Source organism: Mesoplodon mirus, assembly GCF_964341445.2.
Source record: "Mesoplodon mirus genome assembly, chromosome: 19".
Classification (NCBI taxonomy): domain Eukaryota; kingdom Metazoa; phylum Chordata; class Mammalia; order Artiodactyla; family Ziphiidae; genus Mesoplodon; species Mesoplodon mirus.
In genome coordinates this window covers 60964206-60984984 of record NC_138995.1, presented here as the reverse complement: position 1 = coordinate 60984984, position 20779 = coordinate 60964206, and the positions used below count along the sequence as shown (strand labels likewise).

General features: G+C 42.9%; 3 protein-coding genes across 5 annotated transcripts in view; 1 reads left to right on the top strand and 2 right to left on the bottom strand.

Annotated features, from left to right (window-relative positions):
* LOC309794915 (uncharacterized protein) overlaps nucleotides 1-20779 on the top strand; it is a 385639-nt gene that overhangs the window by 12188 nt on the left and 352672 nt on the right. The gene's annotated exons all lie outside the window — the stretch shown is intronic.
* LOC309794928 (uncharacterized protein) lies at nucleotides 1450-7783 on the bottom strand. The gene is made up of 2 exons (XM_082606877.1): nucleotides 7488-7783; nucleotides 1450-5879 (listed from the first exon to the last, which is right to left on the bottom strand). The coding sequence occupies exons 1-2, from the start codon at nucleotides 7724-7726 to the stop codon at nucleotides 5489-5491; spliced, it is 630 nt and encodes a 209-aa protein (XP_082463003.1). The 5' UTR covers nucleotides 7727-7783; the 3' UTR covers nucleotides 1450-5488.
* LOC309794927 (zinc finger protein 677-like) overlaps nucleotides 1450-20779 on the bottom strand; it is a 43321-nt gene continuing 23991 nt past the window's right edge. For 2 of the 3 annotated variants that reach the window (XM_082606874.1, XM_082606876.1), the window contains 4 exons: nucleotides 10940-11007; nucleotides 9478-9545; nucleotides 7818-7944; nucleotides 1450-5424 (listed from right to left, as the gene is read on the bottom strand). Coding sequence is in view for 1 of the 3 variants with exons in the window: in XM_082606876.1 (XP_082463002.1) it covers nucleotides 7893-7944; nucleotides 9478-9545; nucleotides 10940-11007 (188 nt within the window). In the remaining 2 variants the exon portion in view is untranslated. The remainder of the gene's footprint in view (nucleotides 5425-7817; nucleotides 7945-9477; nucleotides 9546-10939; nucleotides 11008-20779) is intronic. The other variant, XM_082606875.1, reaches the window with a different exon arrangement.

Genomic DNA, 20779 nt, shown 5'->3' with positions numbered 1-20779 from the left:
TGTTTTCAGTATGTATTTTGAGATGCCTGGTGAGGCTTGCAAATTGAGTATAAGATTTGCAACACATATTACATTGGTAAGGTTTTTCTCCAGTGTGGATTGTTTTATGTTAAATAAGATATGAATGTCTTGAAAGGGCTTTGCCACACTCATCACATTTGTAAAGTTTCTCTCCAGTGTGAGTTCTCTCATGCCCCCAAAGTTGTGACTGTTCAATAAAAGCCATATCACATTTAAAAGGTTTTGCTCCTGTATGAATTCTCTGGTGTGCCATAAGGTTTGAATGCTGTGTAAAATGCTTGCCACACTCATTACATCTGTGTGGCTCCTCTCTAGTATGGACTGTCTCATGTTGAGTAAGATATGAGCGCACTGTAAAGGCTTTGCCATACTTAAGATATCTGTATGATTTCTATCTGGTATGGATTCTCTTATGTCTGTTAAAGCTTGAATGCTCATCACAGGCTTTGCCACATTCAGGACATTTGTAAGGCTTCTCTCCTGTTATGCACTCTCTGATGTGTTGTGAGGTGTGACTGGTGGTTAAAGGCTTTCCACACACATTACATCTAAGGTTTCTGTCCAGAATGAATTAGCTTTTTTTCCCACAGTCATTACAGCTGTAAGATTTTTCTCGAGTGTGGGTTCTCCTGTGTTGTGCAGGTGACACAGTGTTTTCCACACTAGGAGGAATTCTGTGAAGTGCTGACACTGAGGAACCACTGCTGACTGGCTTCTCAACTTGACCGCACGCACACACTTTCTCCTCAGCTGCAAACCTCTGCAGCTGAGCTGCCTGGACCTGCAGCCTTACTCCAGGTCTACTGTCCAAACACTTGAGGTCTCTGTTTCCAGCAACGCTGACGTTATTCTTCCTTGTTAACAAACTTCTTATGAATGGCTTGTCGTGCGTGAAATATTCACATGCATTACTTCTTACAGAAACACTCTGAGGAAAGTTAATTAAGGATTTATTATCTTGATCTTCTCTCTGGGATTTTTGTTATGGGTCAAAAGCACTTCTTTGTCATTTCCTGCATCGTGTCCCCACTCACTCTCACACTCCTGCACATCTGCACAGACTTCCTTGAGGTCAAAATCCTTGAGGCCATGGTTTTCATTTCTGTCCAGTATCACTAGATGGCATAATTCTCCTTTATTAATGTCCTCTCTTGGTGATAACTCCTTGATTGCAAATCCAGCAGAAAGGCTTCCTATTAAATGGAGTTGGAGGGCTTCCCTGGTGGCGCAGTGGTTGAGAGTCCGCCTGCTGATGCAGGGGACACGGGTTCGTGCCCCGGTCCGGGAGGATCCCACATGCCGCGGAGCGGCTGGGCCCGTGAGGCACGGCCACTGGGCCTGCGCGTCCAGAGCCTGTGCTCCGCAAAGGGAGAGGCCACAACAGTGAGAGGCCCGCGTACCGCAAAAAAAAAAAAAAAAAAAAAAGAGTTGGAAAATAAATATTTTATATTGACTTAGATAATTACATAAAAAATCATATACAATGAACAGTTTTCTCAAACATGGTATTCAGACACTATTGTTCTATCGTTTAATTTTCTTTTTATATATTTTCCCATATTACTGTTTTCTCTGATCTTAGATAATAGAATTTCAACCATACACTACATACTATATATATATTTTGCAATGTATCTGGATAATTAAATGGTAGTCCATAGTTAGAACGTCTACCTATGTACTGGCTTATAAAACTCCAGGCATAAAATCATCATTGAGATTTGAGACTGTCTTCCCTAATCCTTAACCTTTATAATGTTAATCACATGTGAGTATGATGTAAGAAAAAAATATTTTTTTAAATCTGTATATCACAATAATAACTGATAAAGCATTTACATAACCCATGATAAATCAAGCAGGTAAGGTAATAAATAACACATTTACACAAAATAATAAGTCTCTGGAATTCTAAAAGATTCTCTGGTAGGTACCAAGAAAAAAAAATAATTTTCATTTCAGAAGGAACACACAATAGGAAAAATAATATCTTGATAAGCACTGAATTTTGAAATATCAGATTCAGTTAAACGTATGTATAAAGTTTAAGAATTGGGGAAAACGGTCCGAAATCTTCAATCATTGATGTCATGCCTGTGGTTCTACATAGTTCAACTACCTAACTGTGGAGTGTCATTTAATTGTACACTTGTATGGCAAAAATATATATATATATGGTATATAATGTATGCTTTGAAAAATTTTATCTTAAGGAACATCTATATGGAAAATAATTAGAAAAAGACGACAGCCAAAATATAATGTAGGCCAAGGTCAATTTCTTAATAACCATGACCAAAAACATGACACATCCAGTTAACTAAAGGTAACTTTACAGTCCTTACTATCTGCCATGCAATATTTCAAGCCGCTATAACAGCATTATTTAATTAATAATCAAATAATTAATAATTAATAATTAATCTTGAGGTAAATTATCACAGTATTTCATACAAAAACACACATCTAACTCACACAGAAAGCAAATTCAAGAGACAGTTTGAACCTGGGTGTGCAGAGTAACATGACATGTTCATATGTATTAAGCAACATCGTCCATCCAGGCAGTACAGATTTTAAGAAAATTTGAAGGAAATAACCAGTATCTTAGAAAGAAATGTTTCAAGGAAGATACGGGCAGCGAGTCGTGTCACTTACACTGTGACTGTCCTGCCATTCCCAGATGATAGGAGTCACGTCCAGCACGTGTCGATGTACATAGTGACCAGACTGAGTCGCTGATCTGAGCAAACTGTACTGTGTGCAAGTAGGGCTCCTTCCTTATGCAGTGTGTGGGGTATGGGGAGGGGTGGGTCTTATGGGAACTGGGGAGCCCAAGTGCTAAGTACTGACACAGTACTAAGAAGTACCAGTAGAGTTCACTTAGATCTACAGAAATCCGAGGGAAGGCCAGGACTGGGATTTAACAAAGCAAGGGTGAAGTAGGGGGCAATGTGGGAGTACTGCCTGTGCCTGGAAATCTACGGGAAGAGGGCTGTACTGCAGCAGATGGAAGCCTAACCTTGGGAAAGAAGAACTGCCGTAGCAAGAAGCATAAACACGACCCATGAAGGAAATGTGGAAGATACTAGGAAGACAGAGAGAGTGCTGTTATGGGAAGACTGTAGGTTTACATCTATTCCAATATTTGCTCTAAACACGATCAAGCTGAGTATCCCAGAAATTCCATTCCTAGGCATGTATTATTTGTTCTGGAAGATGTGTACAAGAATGTTCTTAGCAGGACCTAAAAGCAAAACCTGGAGAATGAATGAATTCACTCTGTGTGAACACATGTGGATGCAATAAAACCCTCTCAAGGGTACAGCAATGGAGGATGATCGTGGTTGCTGGATGATGATCTCTTGGCAGGGGCGACAGGTTGACTGGTGGAAACAAAACTAGCAGGAGGCTTTTGCCAAGGTTTAAACTCTTTGTGGAAGTGATTATATTTGGTAAGAATAACTTTTAAACTACTTATACATTTTTAAAACAGATTATCAATTTTAGCATGAAGCTTTTTAGTGCAAACAGCTTCGTCATATAAAAGTAATAGATCTCTTGCAGGAATTTTTAAAAGTATTTGAAATCATATCTTTGGATCTTTTAACATTATAATCCCAAACATAAAACAGACATCAGATGAGAAGTAAACATAAAACAGACATCAGATGAGAAGTGCTCTTACTGTATGTATATCACTAAAGCTATACTTACTCTTATCAATAGAAGTTAATATGCACTTAACAAAAAGTAATGATTTTGACTTCTGGAACAGCAACAGAAAATAGTAACCTTAAGGGCTTAAGGGGCGTTACTAAACAACCTAGAGGGGAAAGAATGACTTGTATGGACAGGTGTTGTTCACAGCAGGGTTTAACCATAGAAACTAATTCTGGCAGTGCCGTGCTGATCCATGGCAGAGTTCTATGTGCAGAGATGTGGTTGACAACATAAGCAGCCAATTAACAACCTGAAAAACAGGACGATAATAGGATGTATATCAACAAGGACCAGGTGACTTTTGATGAAATTTAGTTGAAAGAGAAGACAGGGAACAAAAGAGGCTTCATTGAAATATGTAATTCAAGGAACGTAAGAAAATTTCTGAGAAACATTGTTAGGAGCAGTAATAATGAGGAAACCATGGAGTATAAAAAATTTACCTACATTTCCTTAAATAAAATGAGATGTTTAAATATCAGCATACCAAGATGTGCATGAAGAATCTACGCAGGGAGAATAATTATTAGAATAAATTAATGTTGGGGAAGCTAGTAGTCTTGTTCAGGCTTCAGAGGCAAGCACTAGGCCTCTCTGACCAGGCAGTGACCCTAAGAGCTGGCTACAAGCCAAACTGGTGGTTGTGGAGCACAGGCACTTCGGCCTGTAGGCATCTCCAGCAGGCACCTCCAGTACACACAGAAGAGTCCTTGGACTTTGAGGAGTCGTCCACGGCAAGCAGAGGCTGTGCAAACCCAGAACGATTCTGCCTTCATACTTGGCATTGACTCAGAATTCCTTGAGTCCTGGTCAAACTCTGTGAGCTGATTACTGCCCCTTGTACTAGATCAGTCCGTAGATAGAGGGAGCAATGGCTGTGAATCTGTTGGAGGATTGGTGCAAGGGGATGGACCTGGACCCCAGGAAGGCCCTGCTCATCGTGGGCATCCCTGTGGAGTGTAGTGAAGAGGAAATTAAAGAGACCCTGAAGGCGGGCTTACAGCCCCTGGGTGCCTACAGTGTGCTGGGCAGAATGTTCAGAAGGGAAGACAACTCCAAGGCAGTTTTCATTGAATTGGCTGACACGGTCAATTATGCTTCGACGCCCAGTCAGATCCCAGGAAAGGGAGGTACCTGGGAAGTGGTGGTGAAACCCTGTATGTCAGATGATGACTTTATCAACAGACTGAAGTACTTCCTGAAACATGAGGGCCGGAGAATGGCAGATGTGGTCAACACCACGGGGACGTACCTTGAGGACGTAAAGCCAAAAGGCTTGGCTCCAGTCAAGTCACCAGACCCGCCGCCTCGGAAAGGAAGCTTGTGGTACCGAAAACTGAAGGTGTTTTCGGGAAACACTTGCCCAGGCCCAGGCGAAGAGAACTTTGAAGCCTGGCTAGAGCAGGTGACTGAGATGATGCAGATGTGGCAGGTGTCTGAGGTAGAGAAGCAGCGGCGTTTGCTGGAAAGCTTACACGGCCCCCACCCTGTCCATCATGCGGGCGCTCCGGGCCAACAGCGACTCCATGACTGTAGCGCAGTGCCTGGACGCCCTGAAGCAGATCTTCGGGAATAAGGAGGACTATAGAACCTCACAGTTAAAGTTCCTCCAGACCTTCCAGACGTCCGGAGACAAAGTCTCTGCCTTTCTGGTACGGTTAGAGCCCGTGCTGCAGAACGCTGTGAAGCACAGCCCCGAGTCAGTGGGAAGGGCAGACGTGATTCGTCTGAAATACATCCTGGCTCAGGCCTCCATGAGCACCTCCCTCCAGGGCAAGCTCAAGCTCATGGAGCAGCGAGGGAGTGCGCCCATTTTCCTGGAGTTACTGAAGCTCATTCGAGATGAGGAGGAGTTAGAGGCCGCCATGGCACTGACCAGGGAGAAGCAGAGGCAAGTAGGAAGGGGCCGCACGGCCTCTGGCGCCCAGGTACTGGCAGAAACCAGTGTCCCCGTCTCTCCAGTCAGGGAGCAGGCAAGGCTGTTTCGTGAGAGCAGCACGCAGACCGTCCAGGAAGGGGCCACCCCGTCACTGAAGTGCACGCAGGTGCCATGCTGCTGCGGGACTGGGGAGGAAGGCCACAGCCAGGGTGTCCTAGGGATGAGGGCCAATCCCCCGCAAAGCAGAAGCCTCAGCCTGCAGCAAAAGAGTTGGGAAACGAGATGGGGCTGGGGCCATGAGCCCCCCCAAGCCCTAGGGAGCATAGGCTCAAGATACCCAAGATACCCAGGCACCCCCTCCCCTAGCAGGCAACACAAGTATTTTAACAAGGGGAAGGGGCGGTCCACAGAAACAGTGGGGGCCTTGCCTGGGGCTGAGGGGCAGGGCAGCCAGGCCCAGCCCCCTCGGCATCCACCAGCTGGAAGGGACTCCACCAACCCAGCCAAAATCAGCTCAGGGAGGCACCGGCGACACAAGCGGGGAGCCACCATACGCAGCACGAGGGGTACCCGAGCCTCAGAGAGAGACCCCAACACAGCAGAGGCTGAAAAAGGTATAGTCGGGGGCTCTGGCATCAGCCCTGTCTTCTGGCCACCCTCAAACGCCCACCCTGTGGGCTCTGAGCTAATGATGCTGATGGGCCCCCAGGCCACGCGGGGCCTAGAGGCGCCTCCCCCGGGGCCGCCCCTGCCAGAAGGAGCCGGCGCTGGTGAGGAAGGGCTGTGGGGAGAGACAGGGTCCAACCTCAGGATCATGTACACCGCTCGAGGGGAGCCCCAGGAAGGCAGCACCCTGGAGCCTCTGCGCAAGTGAGGGCAGGGGCAAGTCTCCTCCCCCTGCAGCCTGAAAGGGCAGTAGCGACAAGGACAGCAAACACTGAGGAGACATCCCAGGCAAGAGCAGTCAGCTCAGCTTGGTGGCAGGGCGCTGAGTAGCTGGTTGCCCAGTACCCCACAACTGGCTTTGGTGTGAGTGGGGGTACAGGGAAGCGTGTTCCAAAGGAGGAGGAGGAGGAGAGGGAGGGAGGAGGAGGAGGAGGAGGAGGAGGAGGGAGATGTGGAGGGGAGGGGGAGGGGGTCCGGGCGGGGTCCAAGAGAATTTGTTGGAGGGAGGGAGGAGTGTTTTGTTCTCTCTAGGTTTGTGCATGGCCACTGGAGACCTGGGACTGGCCTGGAGAACCACAACTCACCAGCTGCCAATGCCAGCGCCAGCCCCAAAGCCTGCCACCCGGGAGCAGCCCTCAGTGGCCAGCCTCGGCCTAGGTGAGGGGCACCTGCAGATGGCTGCCACCCACACTGGCCTGGGAGGCGTTAGGGGCCACTCAAGGTTCCTGGGCCTTCCTCCCGAGAGGGGACCCCTAGTCAGTGTCCCCCCTCTGGGACAGGCTGTTCCCTGTACTGGCAAGCCCAAATGTGTCCCTGTAGGCCCCAGAGGGACCCAGGGAGCGTCCCCGCTCCCCTCCCCCCAAAACACACACCCTAGCCATCATCCCCCCGCAGAGCCCTGAGGTGCGCCTCGTGCCAGCCAAGGTTCTGGTCTCTGTGGGCCAGTGTCGTGAGCTCAACGTGTGCTTTTCTAGGCGTACCTTCAGGCCCAGCGCTGCTTGTTGTGGAAATGTGCGTGTGTTCTCCTCTGAGCAGTTGCCCCCACCCCTGCCTGGCGTGGAGACCCCGAGGCCAGTCTCAGGAGCCGGCGGGGAGGACGGCATGGACGTGGTCACAGCCAGCGCCCACCCCAGGACCTCGGAGCCCACCTGGGACCTTGGGAAGGCAGATCTGCCCACCCCAGGACCTGGGAGCCCACCTGGGACCTTGGGAAGGCAGATCTGGACCGCGGCTGCAGGAGGTCTGTGGGAGGCCCCCCAGGGCTTGTGTTCTGCTGTGCCACCCCGTTGTTCCTCGGGACTCCACGTCCTCGGCTCGGTGGCGCGTGCCCTGCTGTGGGACTGTCCTGTGCCCGCCATCAGGCAGGGCCAGGCCCCGGGCATGTGGGCCAGAAATAGAGGGTCTGCCCTGGGGGGAGTGGGCATTGCCGGCGCCCATCTACCTGGGGAGAGGCCACCCACGGGGCCCTCAAGAAGGGAGACCGGGGGGGGGGGATGCAGGGCCGCCGGGTGGGGTGTATTGGGGGCACCTTGTTGGTGACCCTGGGGTGGGGGTGCTGGGACCCGTTGGCTCCGGTGGCCGTTAGAAGTTCCTCTGTGTGTTGTTATGCCCTCTGTTCAATGGTTTCAGTCAATGTTTCTGTTGAATAAATTTCCCTGAAAGTTTCAAAAAAAAAAAAAAAAATAGATAGGGCGGTAAGTCTGAGGCCTTCTTGCACCCTGAGGGCCTGGCCAGCCCCCAGGGATCAGAGAACACTCCAAGACTTATGACTTAAAACCAAGGCATTTATGACAATAACCAGAGCTGCAAATTTGCACGTAGGCTGACTGTCGTCAGCCTGTGGCCTGATGCTAAAAGCAGGAATCCTTCCAGTACCAAACAAGTCTCACCCATGGGGTGGATGCACTGACCGACCGGGCCTTCCCAGCTGGGATTCCAGGTTGCTGCTGAAGGGACTTCCCAGTGCTACTTGCATCTGGGTGTAGGTGCTTCCCCAATTCCGTGATGTAATAAAGCTGTCTTTACTATACTTTCTTAGTTATACTATTCTTAATTAGTATAATGTAATCTTTTAATTCAATGAACTCTCTGAATTATTGTTGAACTGAGTGTAAGAGTGGTTATTTTTGCCAGCAAATCCTACGAACCTAAAATGAAAGTAAAACTTTCAGCAAAACAATTATTTGCAGCAAAAAAAAATTAAAATAGAAATCAAAACTTCCTTATAGAAAACTTCAAGGTTGAATGGTAACCTGTGACTAAAACTTAGTAAGAAAAAGTTAAAAATGTCATAGATTTAATTGAGGAAAATGTGTGTTAAATGTGATACCACTAAACACCTATGATAGTGGCCAAAATACAGAACACTGAAAATATCAAAAATTAGAAATGATGCAGAGCAGCAGAAACTTTCGTTCATTGCTGATGGGAATGCTAAATGGTACAGCTAGTTTGGAAGAGTTTGCGGTTTCTTACAGTCTTAAATCTGATCTAGCAATCGCACTACCTGGAAGTTACACAAATGAGCCCAAAACTTCTCTGCATGCAAAAACATGCACATGAAATAGAACAAATAATCCTAAAATTTGTGTGGAACCAGAAAGACACCAAATAGCCAAAGCAATCCAGAAAGAATAAAAAAGGTGAAGGCGGGGCCTCCCTGGTGGCGCAGTGGTTGAGAGTCCGCCTGCCGATGCAGGGGACGCGGGTTCGTGCCCCGGTCTGGGAGGATCCCATGTGCCGCGGAGCGGCTGGGCCCGTGAGCCATGGCCGCTGGGCCTGCGCGTCCGGAGCCTGTGCTCCGCAACAGGAGAGGCCACAGCAGTGAGAGGCCCGCATACCGCAAAAAGAAAAAAAAAAAAAAAAAAAAAAAAAAAGGTGAAGGCATCACATTCCCTAATTTGAAACGATGTTACAAGGAATGGAAAAGAAAGAGTATGCTACTGGCCTTAAAACAGACGTAAGTCAATGGAAGAGACTAGAAAGCCCAGAAATAAACCCACACATATGCATGCAATCAATAAATTTACAACAAAGGAGCCAAAAATATACAAGGGGGAAAGGACAGTGTCATCAATAATTAGTATTGAGAAAATTGAAAGGCACATACAAAAGAATGAAACTGGACCACTATCTTACACCATATGCATAAATTAACTCAAAACAGAGTAAAGACTTGAATGTAATACCTGAAAAAAAAAACTCCTAGAAGAAAGCATAGTAAGCTCCTTGATATCTTGTCAATGATTTTTTGAATCTGAAAAGTAAAAGCAAAAGAAACAAAAATAAACAAGTAGGTCTACATCAATCTAAAAAGTTTTTGCACAAGAATGGAATCTATCAACAAAATGCAGAGGCAACGTGAAATGTATGGGTTGGGAGAAAATATTTACAAATCATATTTAAGAGGCTTAAAATCTAAATTACATAAAGATCTCACAGCTCAACAGCAAAAACAACAAAAATTCTGATTAAAAAAAAAAAATGGGCAGAAGATCCAAATAGATTTTCTTCCAAAGAAATCATACAGATGGTCAACAGATACATGAAAAGATGTTCAACATCATCATCAGGAGAATGAAAATTAAAACCACAATGAGATCTCACCTCACAATTCTTAGAATGGCTTTAATATAGATATAAATATGCGACAAGTAAGTGTTGGCAAGGATGTGGAGAAAAGGGAATCCTTGTGTTGTGTTAGTGCAGACACTACAAAAAACAGTACAGATGTTCTTCAAATAAATAGAACTAACATAATATCCAGCAATTCCATTTCTGGGTATTTATATGATGAAAATGGAAACACTATCTCAAAAAGATATATGCATCCCCCTGTTCACTGCAGTATTATTTACAATAGTAAACAACCTACGTGTCCATCAATGAATATAAATGAATAAAGAAACTGTGACATGTCTAAATATATATAGTGTAATACTATTCAGCCATTAAAAAGAATGAAAACTTGCCATGTGTGACATGAAGGGCATTATGCTACCTGAAGTGAGTGACACACAGAAAGACAAATACCTTATGACTGAATGATGAACAGGGGGATATTTGGGGGGGGGGTGTTTCTTTTTTTACAGAGAAGTTAATTAGACATATCAGTAAGCTGTGCTGTATTTAAAGTAAACTACATCTAATTTTTGAATTTTCAATTTTTGTCATTATCCACATCATGACTTCTTCCTACTAAACGAATCCTGGTAACAAGCCAAGATGGACAAAAAAGAAACAAGTAGACTTAGCTCCACTTTATTAGTCAGATATTATTAGGAAAAGGATCAACAATACACTTATCTTCCCAAAGGATTAAGTTAATGGAAGGTGGTTTTCCTGTCAAATGAGGTGACACTGTCTTCTAGACCAAGGTTTTTGGGAGTGAAACTTTATCTGGTCAAAACATGTCTTATACATTGACAATTACTTTTGTAAACAGGAAATGTAAAAACAAGATGAATGTAGTCAGAAAACAGTAGCCATGGGTGGAGGGGGCGTGGTCTAAGGAGAGCAGCATGGGTGTTGTGATCCACATGATTATTTGTGCAAACACAGTTCTCAGAGGCTGCAGGTAGAAACGAAAGCACCCCCAAGTGGGCCTAAGTACCTTTAATCCCAGAAAGTTTAAGACTGAGGAATACTTACAATTAACCTAAAGGCCTCCCAGTCACGAAAATCCATTTTGGGACTGTTACTGTGGATGCTATAAGAACCTAGTTTAAAAACAAAATCTGTTATCTCCTGCAGCCTTTAAGCTTCTACTCTCTAAAAGTGAAAAGAAAACCTACAAAACAATAAAAAATACTCACCAATCATAAATATCTGACAAGGCACTTGCATTTAGAAGATATAAAGAACTTATTTATACTCAACAAAAAAAGACAACCCAATTTTAGGATGGGCAAAGGATCTGAACAGACATTTCTCCAAAGAACAAAGAAAAATAGCCAATACGCACACAAAGAAGATGTTTAACATAATTTTTCAATAGAAAACTGCAAGTCAAACCCAGGATGAGGTACACCTCCACACCCCTACAATGGCTGTAGTCAAAGAGAAAGATAACAAGTGTTGGTGAGGATGTAAAGAAACGAACCCTCATACACTCACTCCTGGTGGAAATGCCAAGTGGTGCAGCAGCGCTTCTGGAAGACACTGGCAGTTCCTCAAAAGATTAAACAGAAAATTACCACATGACCAAGCAACTGCACTTTTAGCTTCATGCAAAAGGAAATGTAAATATACGTCCACAAAAAATGTTGTTCAAAATGTTTCTAGCAGTATTGTTCACAATAGCCAAGAGGTGGAAACAACCCAAATGTCCAACAACTCACAAATGGATAAACAAAATGTTGTATTCGTTCATGGACTATTACGAGGCAACAAAAAGCAATGAGGAACTATTACATGCCACAAAGCAAAAAACAAACATGCAGAAATAAATTCCCTGCATGTAAGTATTTATAGCAGCATTATCCATATCATCTAAACTTGGAAGGAACCAAAATGTCCTTCAGTTGGTGAATGGAGTAATAAACTGTGGTACATCTAGGAAAGGGAAATATTATTCACCACTAAAAATAAATGAGCTACCAAACTATGAAAAGTCATGGAGAAAATTAAATGGATATAACTAAGTCAAAGAAGACAATCTGAAAATGCTATATAAGCTGTTTGATTCCAACTAGACGACATGCTGCAGAAGGCAGATGTATGAAGCCAGTAACAAGATCTGTCATTGCAGCAGTTAGGAGGGAGGGAGAGATGAATAGGTGGAGCACAGAGGATTTTTAAATAATGAAATTACTTTTTGGTACACACAGGTCAGTATACGTTTGCCCAGACCTACAAAATATATAACACCTAGAGTGAACTCTAACATAAATGTGGACTTTGAGGGGGTAATTCATGTCAATGTAGGTTCCTCAGTGATAACAAACATACTCTTCTGTTGGGTGCTGATTATGAGGGAGGGTCTGCATATCTGGGGTGGAAAATACATGGGAAATCTCTATAACTTCCACCTAATTAATTCTTCCATGAACCTAAAACTCCTTAAAAAAAGCCCATTAAAACAAAGGTGTATGGGTTCATAATAGGTACTAATATGAAACAGAGTAAAAAGGAATAGACTATCTTTTCAAAAATTTCTAGAGGTTATACAGCTTTCAGGGAAACAAATGTTAAGTCGGGGACTTCCCTGGCAGTCCCTGGCAGTCCAGTGGCTAAGACTTCGCCTTCCAATGCAGGGGGTGTGGGTTCGATCCCTGGTTAGGGAGCTAAGATCCCACATGCCTCGTGGCCAAAAAACCAAAACATGAAACAGAAGCAATACTGTAACAAATTCAATAAAAGACTTTAAAAATGGTCCACATCAAAAAAATAAAAATAAATTAAAAAGTTAAGGCAAACACTCAAAAAAAATTCTATAAAATATTAAATATTCATTCCAAACCCCAAATTGTAGATAGAAAACAAAGACACTAAGAATATCATCAAAAAGACAGAATTGATGATTGAATAAAGAAAAATGAAGGCCAGTTATAACAATGAAATTTGCAAGATGAAAGTTATCAGTGGTCTAAAGCAAAACAAGTAACAGTAGAGTTTTAAATGTCAGCATCTACCCCAACTAGAAACTAAAAATACTACAAAATAGTTTGTATACCAATAAAGGCAAACGTACAATAAAGGTAGGAAATCCTGCACACACAAGGCTAACAGGGCAGGGAGGTAACAAGACAAAAAGTAGTAAAATCATCTATATCCACAGTAATTAAGGGATACACAAAACAATTAGGTTAAAATATGATATCAGAAACAGTAATCATGAGAGGAGGAGAGTACAAATGGAGGGTTTATAAAATGTATTTGAAATGAAGAGAACAGCAACTTAATCATGATATATAGGTTGCTATATAAAAACCTCATGGCAATTGCAAACCAAAATGCTATGATATATACACAAAAAAGAAGAGTTCAAACACACTAAAGATAGTTAGCAAATCACAAAAGGGAGAAAAAGACCTACAAAAACAAATCCAAAACAATTAACAAAATGGTAGAACATTCATATCAATAATTACCTCAAACATAAAAGTACTAAATACTCCAACTGAAAGACATAAAAACTGGCTGAACGGATATAAAAACAAGACATGTATATATATGCTACCTACAAGCAACTCAACTTAGAACTAAAAACAGAGACTGAAAGTGAGGGGATGGAAAAAGGTATTCCATACAAATGGAAAAAGCAAAAGAAAGCCACAGCAGCAATACTTGTATCAAACAAAATAGACTTTAAAATTAAGACTGTTGGGACGTCCCTGGTGGCGCAGTGGTTCAGAATCCGCCTGCCAGTGCAGCGGACGTGGGTTCAAGCCCTGGTCTTCAAGGGTCCCACATGCTGCGGAGCAACTAAGCCCATGTGCCGCAGCTGCCGAGCCTGCGCTCTAGAGCCCACAAGCTACTACTGAACCCACGTACCACGACTACTGAAGCGCACATGCCTGGAGCCCACGCTCAACAGGGGAGGCCCCCCATGAGAGGCCCGCGCACTGCAGCAAGGGGTAGCCCCTGCTCACCGCAGCTAGAGAAAGCCCACGCGCAGCAGTGAAGACCCAACACAGCCAAAAATAATTTTTAAAAAAAGACTGTTACAAGAGATAAAGAAGGACACTACATATTGATCAAGGGATCAATCTAGAAGATATAACAATTGTAAATATATGTGCACCCAACATACAACCACCTAAATATATAAGGCAAATATTAACAGACATAAAAGTAGGACTCGACTGTAACAAAATCACAATAAAGAACTTTAACACCCCACTTACCTCAATGGACAGATCATCCAGAAGTCAATAAGGAAACACAAGCCTTAATAACACATTAGACTAAACTGACTTAATTGGACTAAACTGACTTGATATAGAGAGAGGGACTTCACTGGTGATGCAGTGGTTAAGAATCCACCCTCCAATGCAGGGAATTCAGGTTTGATCCCTGGTCAGGTAACTAGACCCCACATGCATGCCTCAACTAAGGAGCACACATGCTGCAACTAAGACTGGTACAACCAAGATAAATAAAGAAAAATTAACAATAAATAAATTTTTAAAATAATAATAATTAAATATATAGAGAGCATTCCATCCAAAAGCAAAATACATATTCTTTTCAAGTGCACATGGACACTCACCATGGATAGATCACATGCCAGGCCACAAATCAAATCCTGGTAAATTTAAGACTACAATCATATCAAGCATCTTTTCCACCTACAACACTGGACTAGAAATCCACTACAGGAAAGAAAAACTGCAAAAAGACAAAGATGTGGATGCTAAGCAATATGCTACTAAATAACCAATGGACCACTGAAAAAATCAAAGAGGAAATAAAAAATACCTAGAGACAAATGAAAAAGAAAGCATGACGATCCAAACAGTAAAAGCACTTCTAAGAGGGAAGTTTATAGCAATACAGGGATCAAGAAAAATTTCAAATTAACAACCCAACCTAACCCTTACACCTAAAGGAACTAGAGAAAGAAGAACAAACAAAAATGAAAGTTAGTAGAAGGAAAGAAATAACAAAGATCAGAACAAAAATAGAGACTAAATAAACAATAGGAAAGGGAAGGAATCAAGATGGCAGAACAGAAAAACGTGGAGATCATCTCCTCCCACAAATACATCTTACATGAGGAAAAATTCTCACAGAATACCTACTGAATGCTGGCAGAAGGTATCAGATAACTGAAATTGCAAGAAAGATCACTACATAACCGGGTAGGATCAAAGGAAAAAACAAAGAAGGAATCGGGACATGACCTGAACTCTGGGGAGAGAGCTGTGAAACAGGAAAGGTTCCCTCAACCTGGGAACCCCCCCTCACTGGTGGGAGATCAGCCACGATGGAAAGGGAGCCTCAGAGGAGAAAGAGGGCAACAAGCAGCCTGCGGCAGGCAGGACAAAGACGGACGAGCACAGAAGACCTGTGTCACCTATGTGCTGAAACTCGAGCTTCGGCGGACAGACCCTGGGAGAGGACGGGATGGCTGGGCCAGGGTCTCAGCAGCTTCCGTAGCTTGCGCTGTGATCCTGGTAACTGACTTCAGTATATCTGTATCTACTGATTTGTGCTGGTGGCTTCATGAACATAGAATCTGAGGGCCAACAGGGCCTACTGCCTGCCTTCCCACGGTTGAGGCAGGGCTGAGAGCAGTGCTGACAACACTGTACTCTGTGAGCCCACACGACAGGTGACAGGTGACCACACAACGCAGACACCGGTGGACAGCTCTTGCGGAGGAATACTCAGAGGATCCTCTCCCAGTGCGAGTGCTCCAGTCCTGCCTACCTCACATGGCAGCTCAGAAACAGATGTGCGATTCTACTCCAACAACTGGGGACCAGACCCTGCCCCAACAGGGCTGTGACAACCACAGAGCAAAAAGGAGTGCCTAATCAATACCCATCGTAGGCTCTAGTCACCCCTAAACCAGTCACACCCCCATCAAGGGGATAACGGACAGCACACAGTGAGGAGAGACGTGCACAGTATCCATACTAAAAACAGCCCTCACACCAAAAATATTAGACTCACACAGGCTACACAGGGATGTTCCCACATAGAAACGGCCCTCAAAGACCACAGAAGATAACTGGTTCTCCTAAAATCATAGAGTCAGAGAAATATAAGTAAAATGAAGAAACAAAGAAACCACTCCTAAATCAAAGATCATGAGAATTCCCCTGAAAGAACAATGAAACAGAACTCTCCAGTCTAATAGACTCCAAGTACAAAAAGGAGGTAATAAAAATATTGAAAGAATTATGAAAGGCTATTGAGAGAAATGCAGATTCCTGTAAAACAGAACTAGAAACTATAAAAAGGAACCAAGTAAAATCAGAAAACTCATTTGCTGAGGCAAAAGCTGAGCTGAAGGCAGTGAATCACAAACTGAATAATGCAGAATGAATTAGTGATATGGAAGATAAAATAATGGAAATCACCCAATCAGAACAGCAGACAGAAAAACAAAAGAAAAAAAATGAAAGCAATATACAATACCTATGGGATAATATAAAGCATGCCAATCTATGCAGAATACTGATCCCAGAAGAAGACAGAGAAAAGGAGATAAAAAATGTATTTGAAGAAATAAATGAAAGAGACAAAAAAAAAAGGATCAATAAAACTAAAAGCTGGTTCTTTGAAAAGATAAACAAAATTGATAAACCTTTTCTGAGAAACATGAAAAAAAAAGAAAAAAGGGACAGGTTCCAAATCAAAATCAGAAGTGAAAAAGAAGTTACAACAGATACCACCGTAATACAAAAGATTATAAGAAACTACTATGAACAAGTATATGCCAATAAAATTGGACAACCTAGAAGAAATGTACAAATTCTTAGAAAAGTACAATCTCCCATGACTGAACCAGGAAGTACAAACTATGAATGGTTCAATTACCAGTAATGATATTGAATCAGTAATTTTAAAACTCCCAAAGACCAAAAGTCCAGGACCAGTGGCTTCATAGCTGAATTCTACAAAACGTCTAGTGAAGAGTTAACACCTATCGTTCTGAAACTATTCCAAAAAGCTGCAGAGGAAGGAACACTTCAAAACTCATTCTGTGAGGCCAGCATCACCCTGATACCAAAACTAGACAAATATATCACAAGAAAAGAAAATTACAAGTCAAGAACATTGATGAACATAGATGCAAAAATACTCATCAAAATACTAGCAAACCTACTCCAACAATACATTAAAAGGTTCATACACCATGATCAAGTGGAATTTATCCCAGTTGTGCAAGGATTTTTCAGTATCTGCAAATCAATGTGATACATACATTAACAAATTGGAAGAATAAAAACCATATGATCATCTCAATAGATGCCAAAAAGCCTTTTAATAAAATTCAACATCTGTTTATGATAAAAACTCTACAGAAAGCAGGCATAGAGGGAACATACCATGATAAAAGTCATGTGTAACAAACCCACAGCTAACATTATAGTCAACAGTGGAAAGCTGAAAGCATTTCCTCTAAGATAAGAACAAGACAAAGATGCCCATTCTCACCATTTTTATTCAATATGATTTTGGAAGTCCTAGCCATAAACGAAATCCATGGAAAGGAAGAAGTAAAACCGTCACTGTTTGCAGATGACATGATACTACACATAGAAGGGCCTAAAGACACCGTCAGAAAACAACTAGTGCTCACCAGTGAATTCAGTAAGGTTGCAGGACACAAAATTAATGCACAGAAATCTGTTGCATTTCTATACACAAACAATGAAAGATCAGTAAGAGAAATTAAGGAAACACTCCCATTTACCATCACATCAAGCAGAATAAAATACCTAGGAATAAACCTGCCTAAGGAGGCAAAAGAACTGTATTCTGAAAACCGTAAGACACTGATGAAAAAAACTGAAGAGGACAGAAAGAGATGGAAAGATATACCATGTTCCTGGATTGGAAGAATCAATATTGCCAAAATGCCTATACTATGCAAAGCAATCTACAGAGTCAATGCAATATGTATCAAATTACCCATGGCATTTTTCACAGAACTATAAATTTTTTTTTTTTTTTTTTGTGGTACGCGGGCCTCTCACTGTTGTGGCCTCTCCCGTTGCGGAGCACAGGCTCCGGACGCGCAGGCTCAGCGGCCATGGCTCACAGGCCCAGCCGCTCCGCGGCATGTGGAATCTTCCCGGACTGGGGCACGAACCCGTGTCCCCTGCATCGGCAGGCGGACTCCCAACCACTGCGCCACCAGGGAAGCCTGGAAAAAATTTTAATCTGTATGGAAACACAAAAGACAAATAGCCAAAGCAATCATGAGAAAGAAGAACAGACCTGGAGGAATCAGGCTCCCTAAGGACTAGACTACAAGCTACAGTAATTGAAACAGTATGGTACTGGCATACACAAAAAAAGACATATGGATCGATGGAACAGGAAAGCCCAGAAATAAACCCACATACCTATGGTCAATTAATCTACCACAATGGAGGCAAGGATATACAATGGAGAAAAGACAATCTCTTCAATAAATGGTGCTGGGAAAACTGGACAGCTACATGTAGAAGAATGAAATTAGGATATTCTCTAACACTATATACAAAAATAAACTAAAAATGGATTAAAGACCTGAATGTTAAGACCAGATATTATAAAATTCCTAGAGGAAAACATAGGCACAACACTCTTTGACATAAATCACAGCAGTATCTTTTTGAATCTGTTTCCTAGACCAATGGAAATAATAACAAAGGGGACCTAATTAAACTTAACGGTTTTTGCACAGCAAAGGAAACCATAAACAAAATGAAAAGACAACCTACAGAATGGGAGAAAATATTTTCAAAAGATGTGACCCACAGTGGATTAATTTCCAAAATATACAAACAGCCCAGTATCAAAAAAACAAACACAAAATCTTAATTAATAAATGGGCAGAAGATCTAAATAGACATTTTGCAAGAGAAGACATACAGATGACCAAAGGCACATGAAAAAAATGCTTGACATCACTAGTTATTAGACAAATGCAAATCAAAACTACAATGAAGTTATCACCCCATTCCGGTCAGAAAGGCTATTATCAGAAAGTCTACTAATAATAAATTCTGAAGAGGGTGTGAGAAAAAGGAACCCTCCTAAACTGTCGGTGGAAATGTAAACTGGTACAGCCACTGTGGAAAACAGTATGGAGGTGCCTTAAAAAACTAAAAATAGAGTTACCATATGATTCTGTAATACCACTCCTGGGCATATATCTGGAGAAAATTATAATTCAAAAACATACATGCACTGTAATGTTCATACCAGCACTATTTACAATAGCCAAGACATTAGAAGGAACCTAAATGTCCATCAGCAGATGAATGGATAAAGATATTGTAGTATGTACATACAATGAAATATTACTCTACCATAAAAAAGAATGAAATTTTGCCATTTGCAGAAACACGGATGGACTTCGAGATTATCATACTAAGTGAAGTAAGTCAGAAAAAGAAAGGCAAATACCATATGACATCATTTATAGGTGGAATCTAAGATATGACACAAATGAACTTATCTGTGAAACAGACTCACAGACACAGAGGACAGACTTGTGGTTTCCAAGGGGACGAGGGGGCACAGGAGGGATGGACTGGGAGTTTGGGATTAGCAGATGCAAACTATTATATATAGAATGGATAAACAACAAGGTCCTACTATTATAGCACAGGGAACTGTAGTCAATATCCTGTGATAAACCTTAATGGAAAAGAATATAAAATGTACATATTGTATAACCGAATCACTTTGCTATACAGCACAAATTAACAGAACATTGTAAATCAACTACACTTCAATTAAAAACAAAAATGAGGCCAGCATCACCCTGATACCAAAACCAGACAAAGATATCACAAAAAAAAGAAAATTACAGGCCAGTATCACCAATGAACATAGATGCAAAAATGCTCAACAAGATACTAGCAAACCGAATCCAACAATACATTAAAAAGATCATAGATCACAATCAAGTGGAATTTATCCCAGGATGAAAGGATTTTTCAATATCTGCAAATCAATCAATATGATACAACACATTAAAAAACTGAAAAATAAAAACCAGAAGGAGCAACCAAGATGGTGGAGCAGTAGGATGTGAAGCTCACCTTCTCCCACAAATACATGAAAAATACATCTCCATGGGGAACGATTCTCACATAATATCTACTGAACACTGGCAGACAACCTCAGACTGCTGAAAGGGCAAGAAAATCTCCACATAACAGGGTAGGAAAAAAAAAAAAGTGAGAAGGCAGGGAGCTGTGAAAGAGGGAAGGTTCCTGCACCCTGGGAAGCCCCCTCACTGGCAGGGGCATCTGCTGAGACAGAAGGGGAGCTTCAGAGCCTCCGAGGAGAACGCAGCAGACGGTCTGAGGCAGCAAGAGTGGAGGGAGAAGCACATAGTCAGTGCCACCGCCCTGCACTTCCCAGCCTGAGATGCACATCCTGGGAGCTGGAACTCAGGCTCTGGTGATCAGGCCTGGGAAGAGGACTGGGGATGGTTGTGCGGAAATAGGTCTGGGGGGTGGGGCGCGGGGAGACTGGATTCTGGTGCAACCGCAATTGAGGGTGCATGTGGAGGAAGCCCGGGGTGCCTTAGAGGCCAGGCACCATTGTTTGAGGGGTGGGCGAGGGAAGGGGTGACTCGCCATCATACCCTTTTTCCCTGTGCACGTGCCTGCTCTCAGAGAACAGGACACCACCTGTACTGGCTCCAGGGCTGGTCATGATCTGCCTCTGCCACCCTCACAGACTCCAGAAGTGGTCAGGAGCTGCCACTGCTACCCACCCGGACTCCAGGAATGGTCATAAGCCACCTCCGTTCCCATTACGTGCTCAGGGGGTGCACCTGAGCCACCACCGCTGCCTAAAACCCCAGGA

Coding starts and splice junctions, on each gene's coding strand:
- LOC309794928 (XM_082606877.1), bottom strand. CDS start 7,726: ATGGGCGCCGGCAATGCCCACTCCCCCCAGGGCAGACCCTCTATTTCT. Junction 5,880..7,487: donor CTGCCTTCCCAAGGTCCCAG/GTGGGCTCCCAG, acceptor CTTTTGCTGCAG/GCTGAGGCTTCTGCTTTGCG.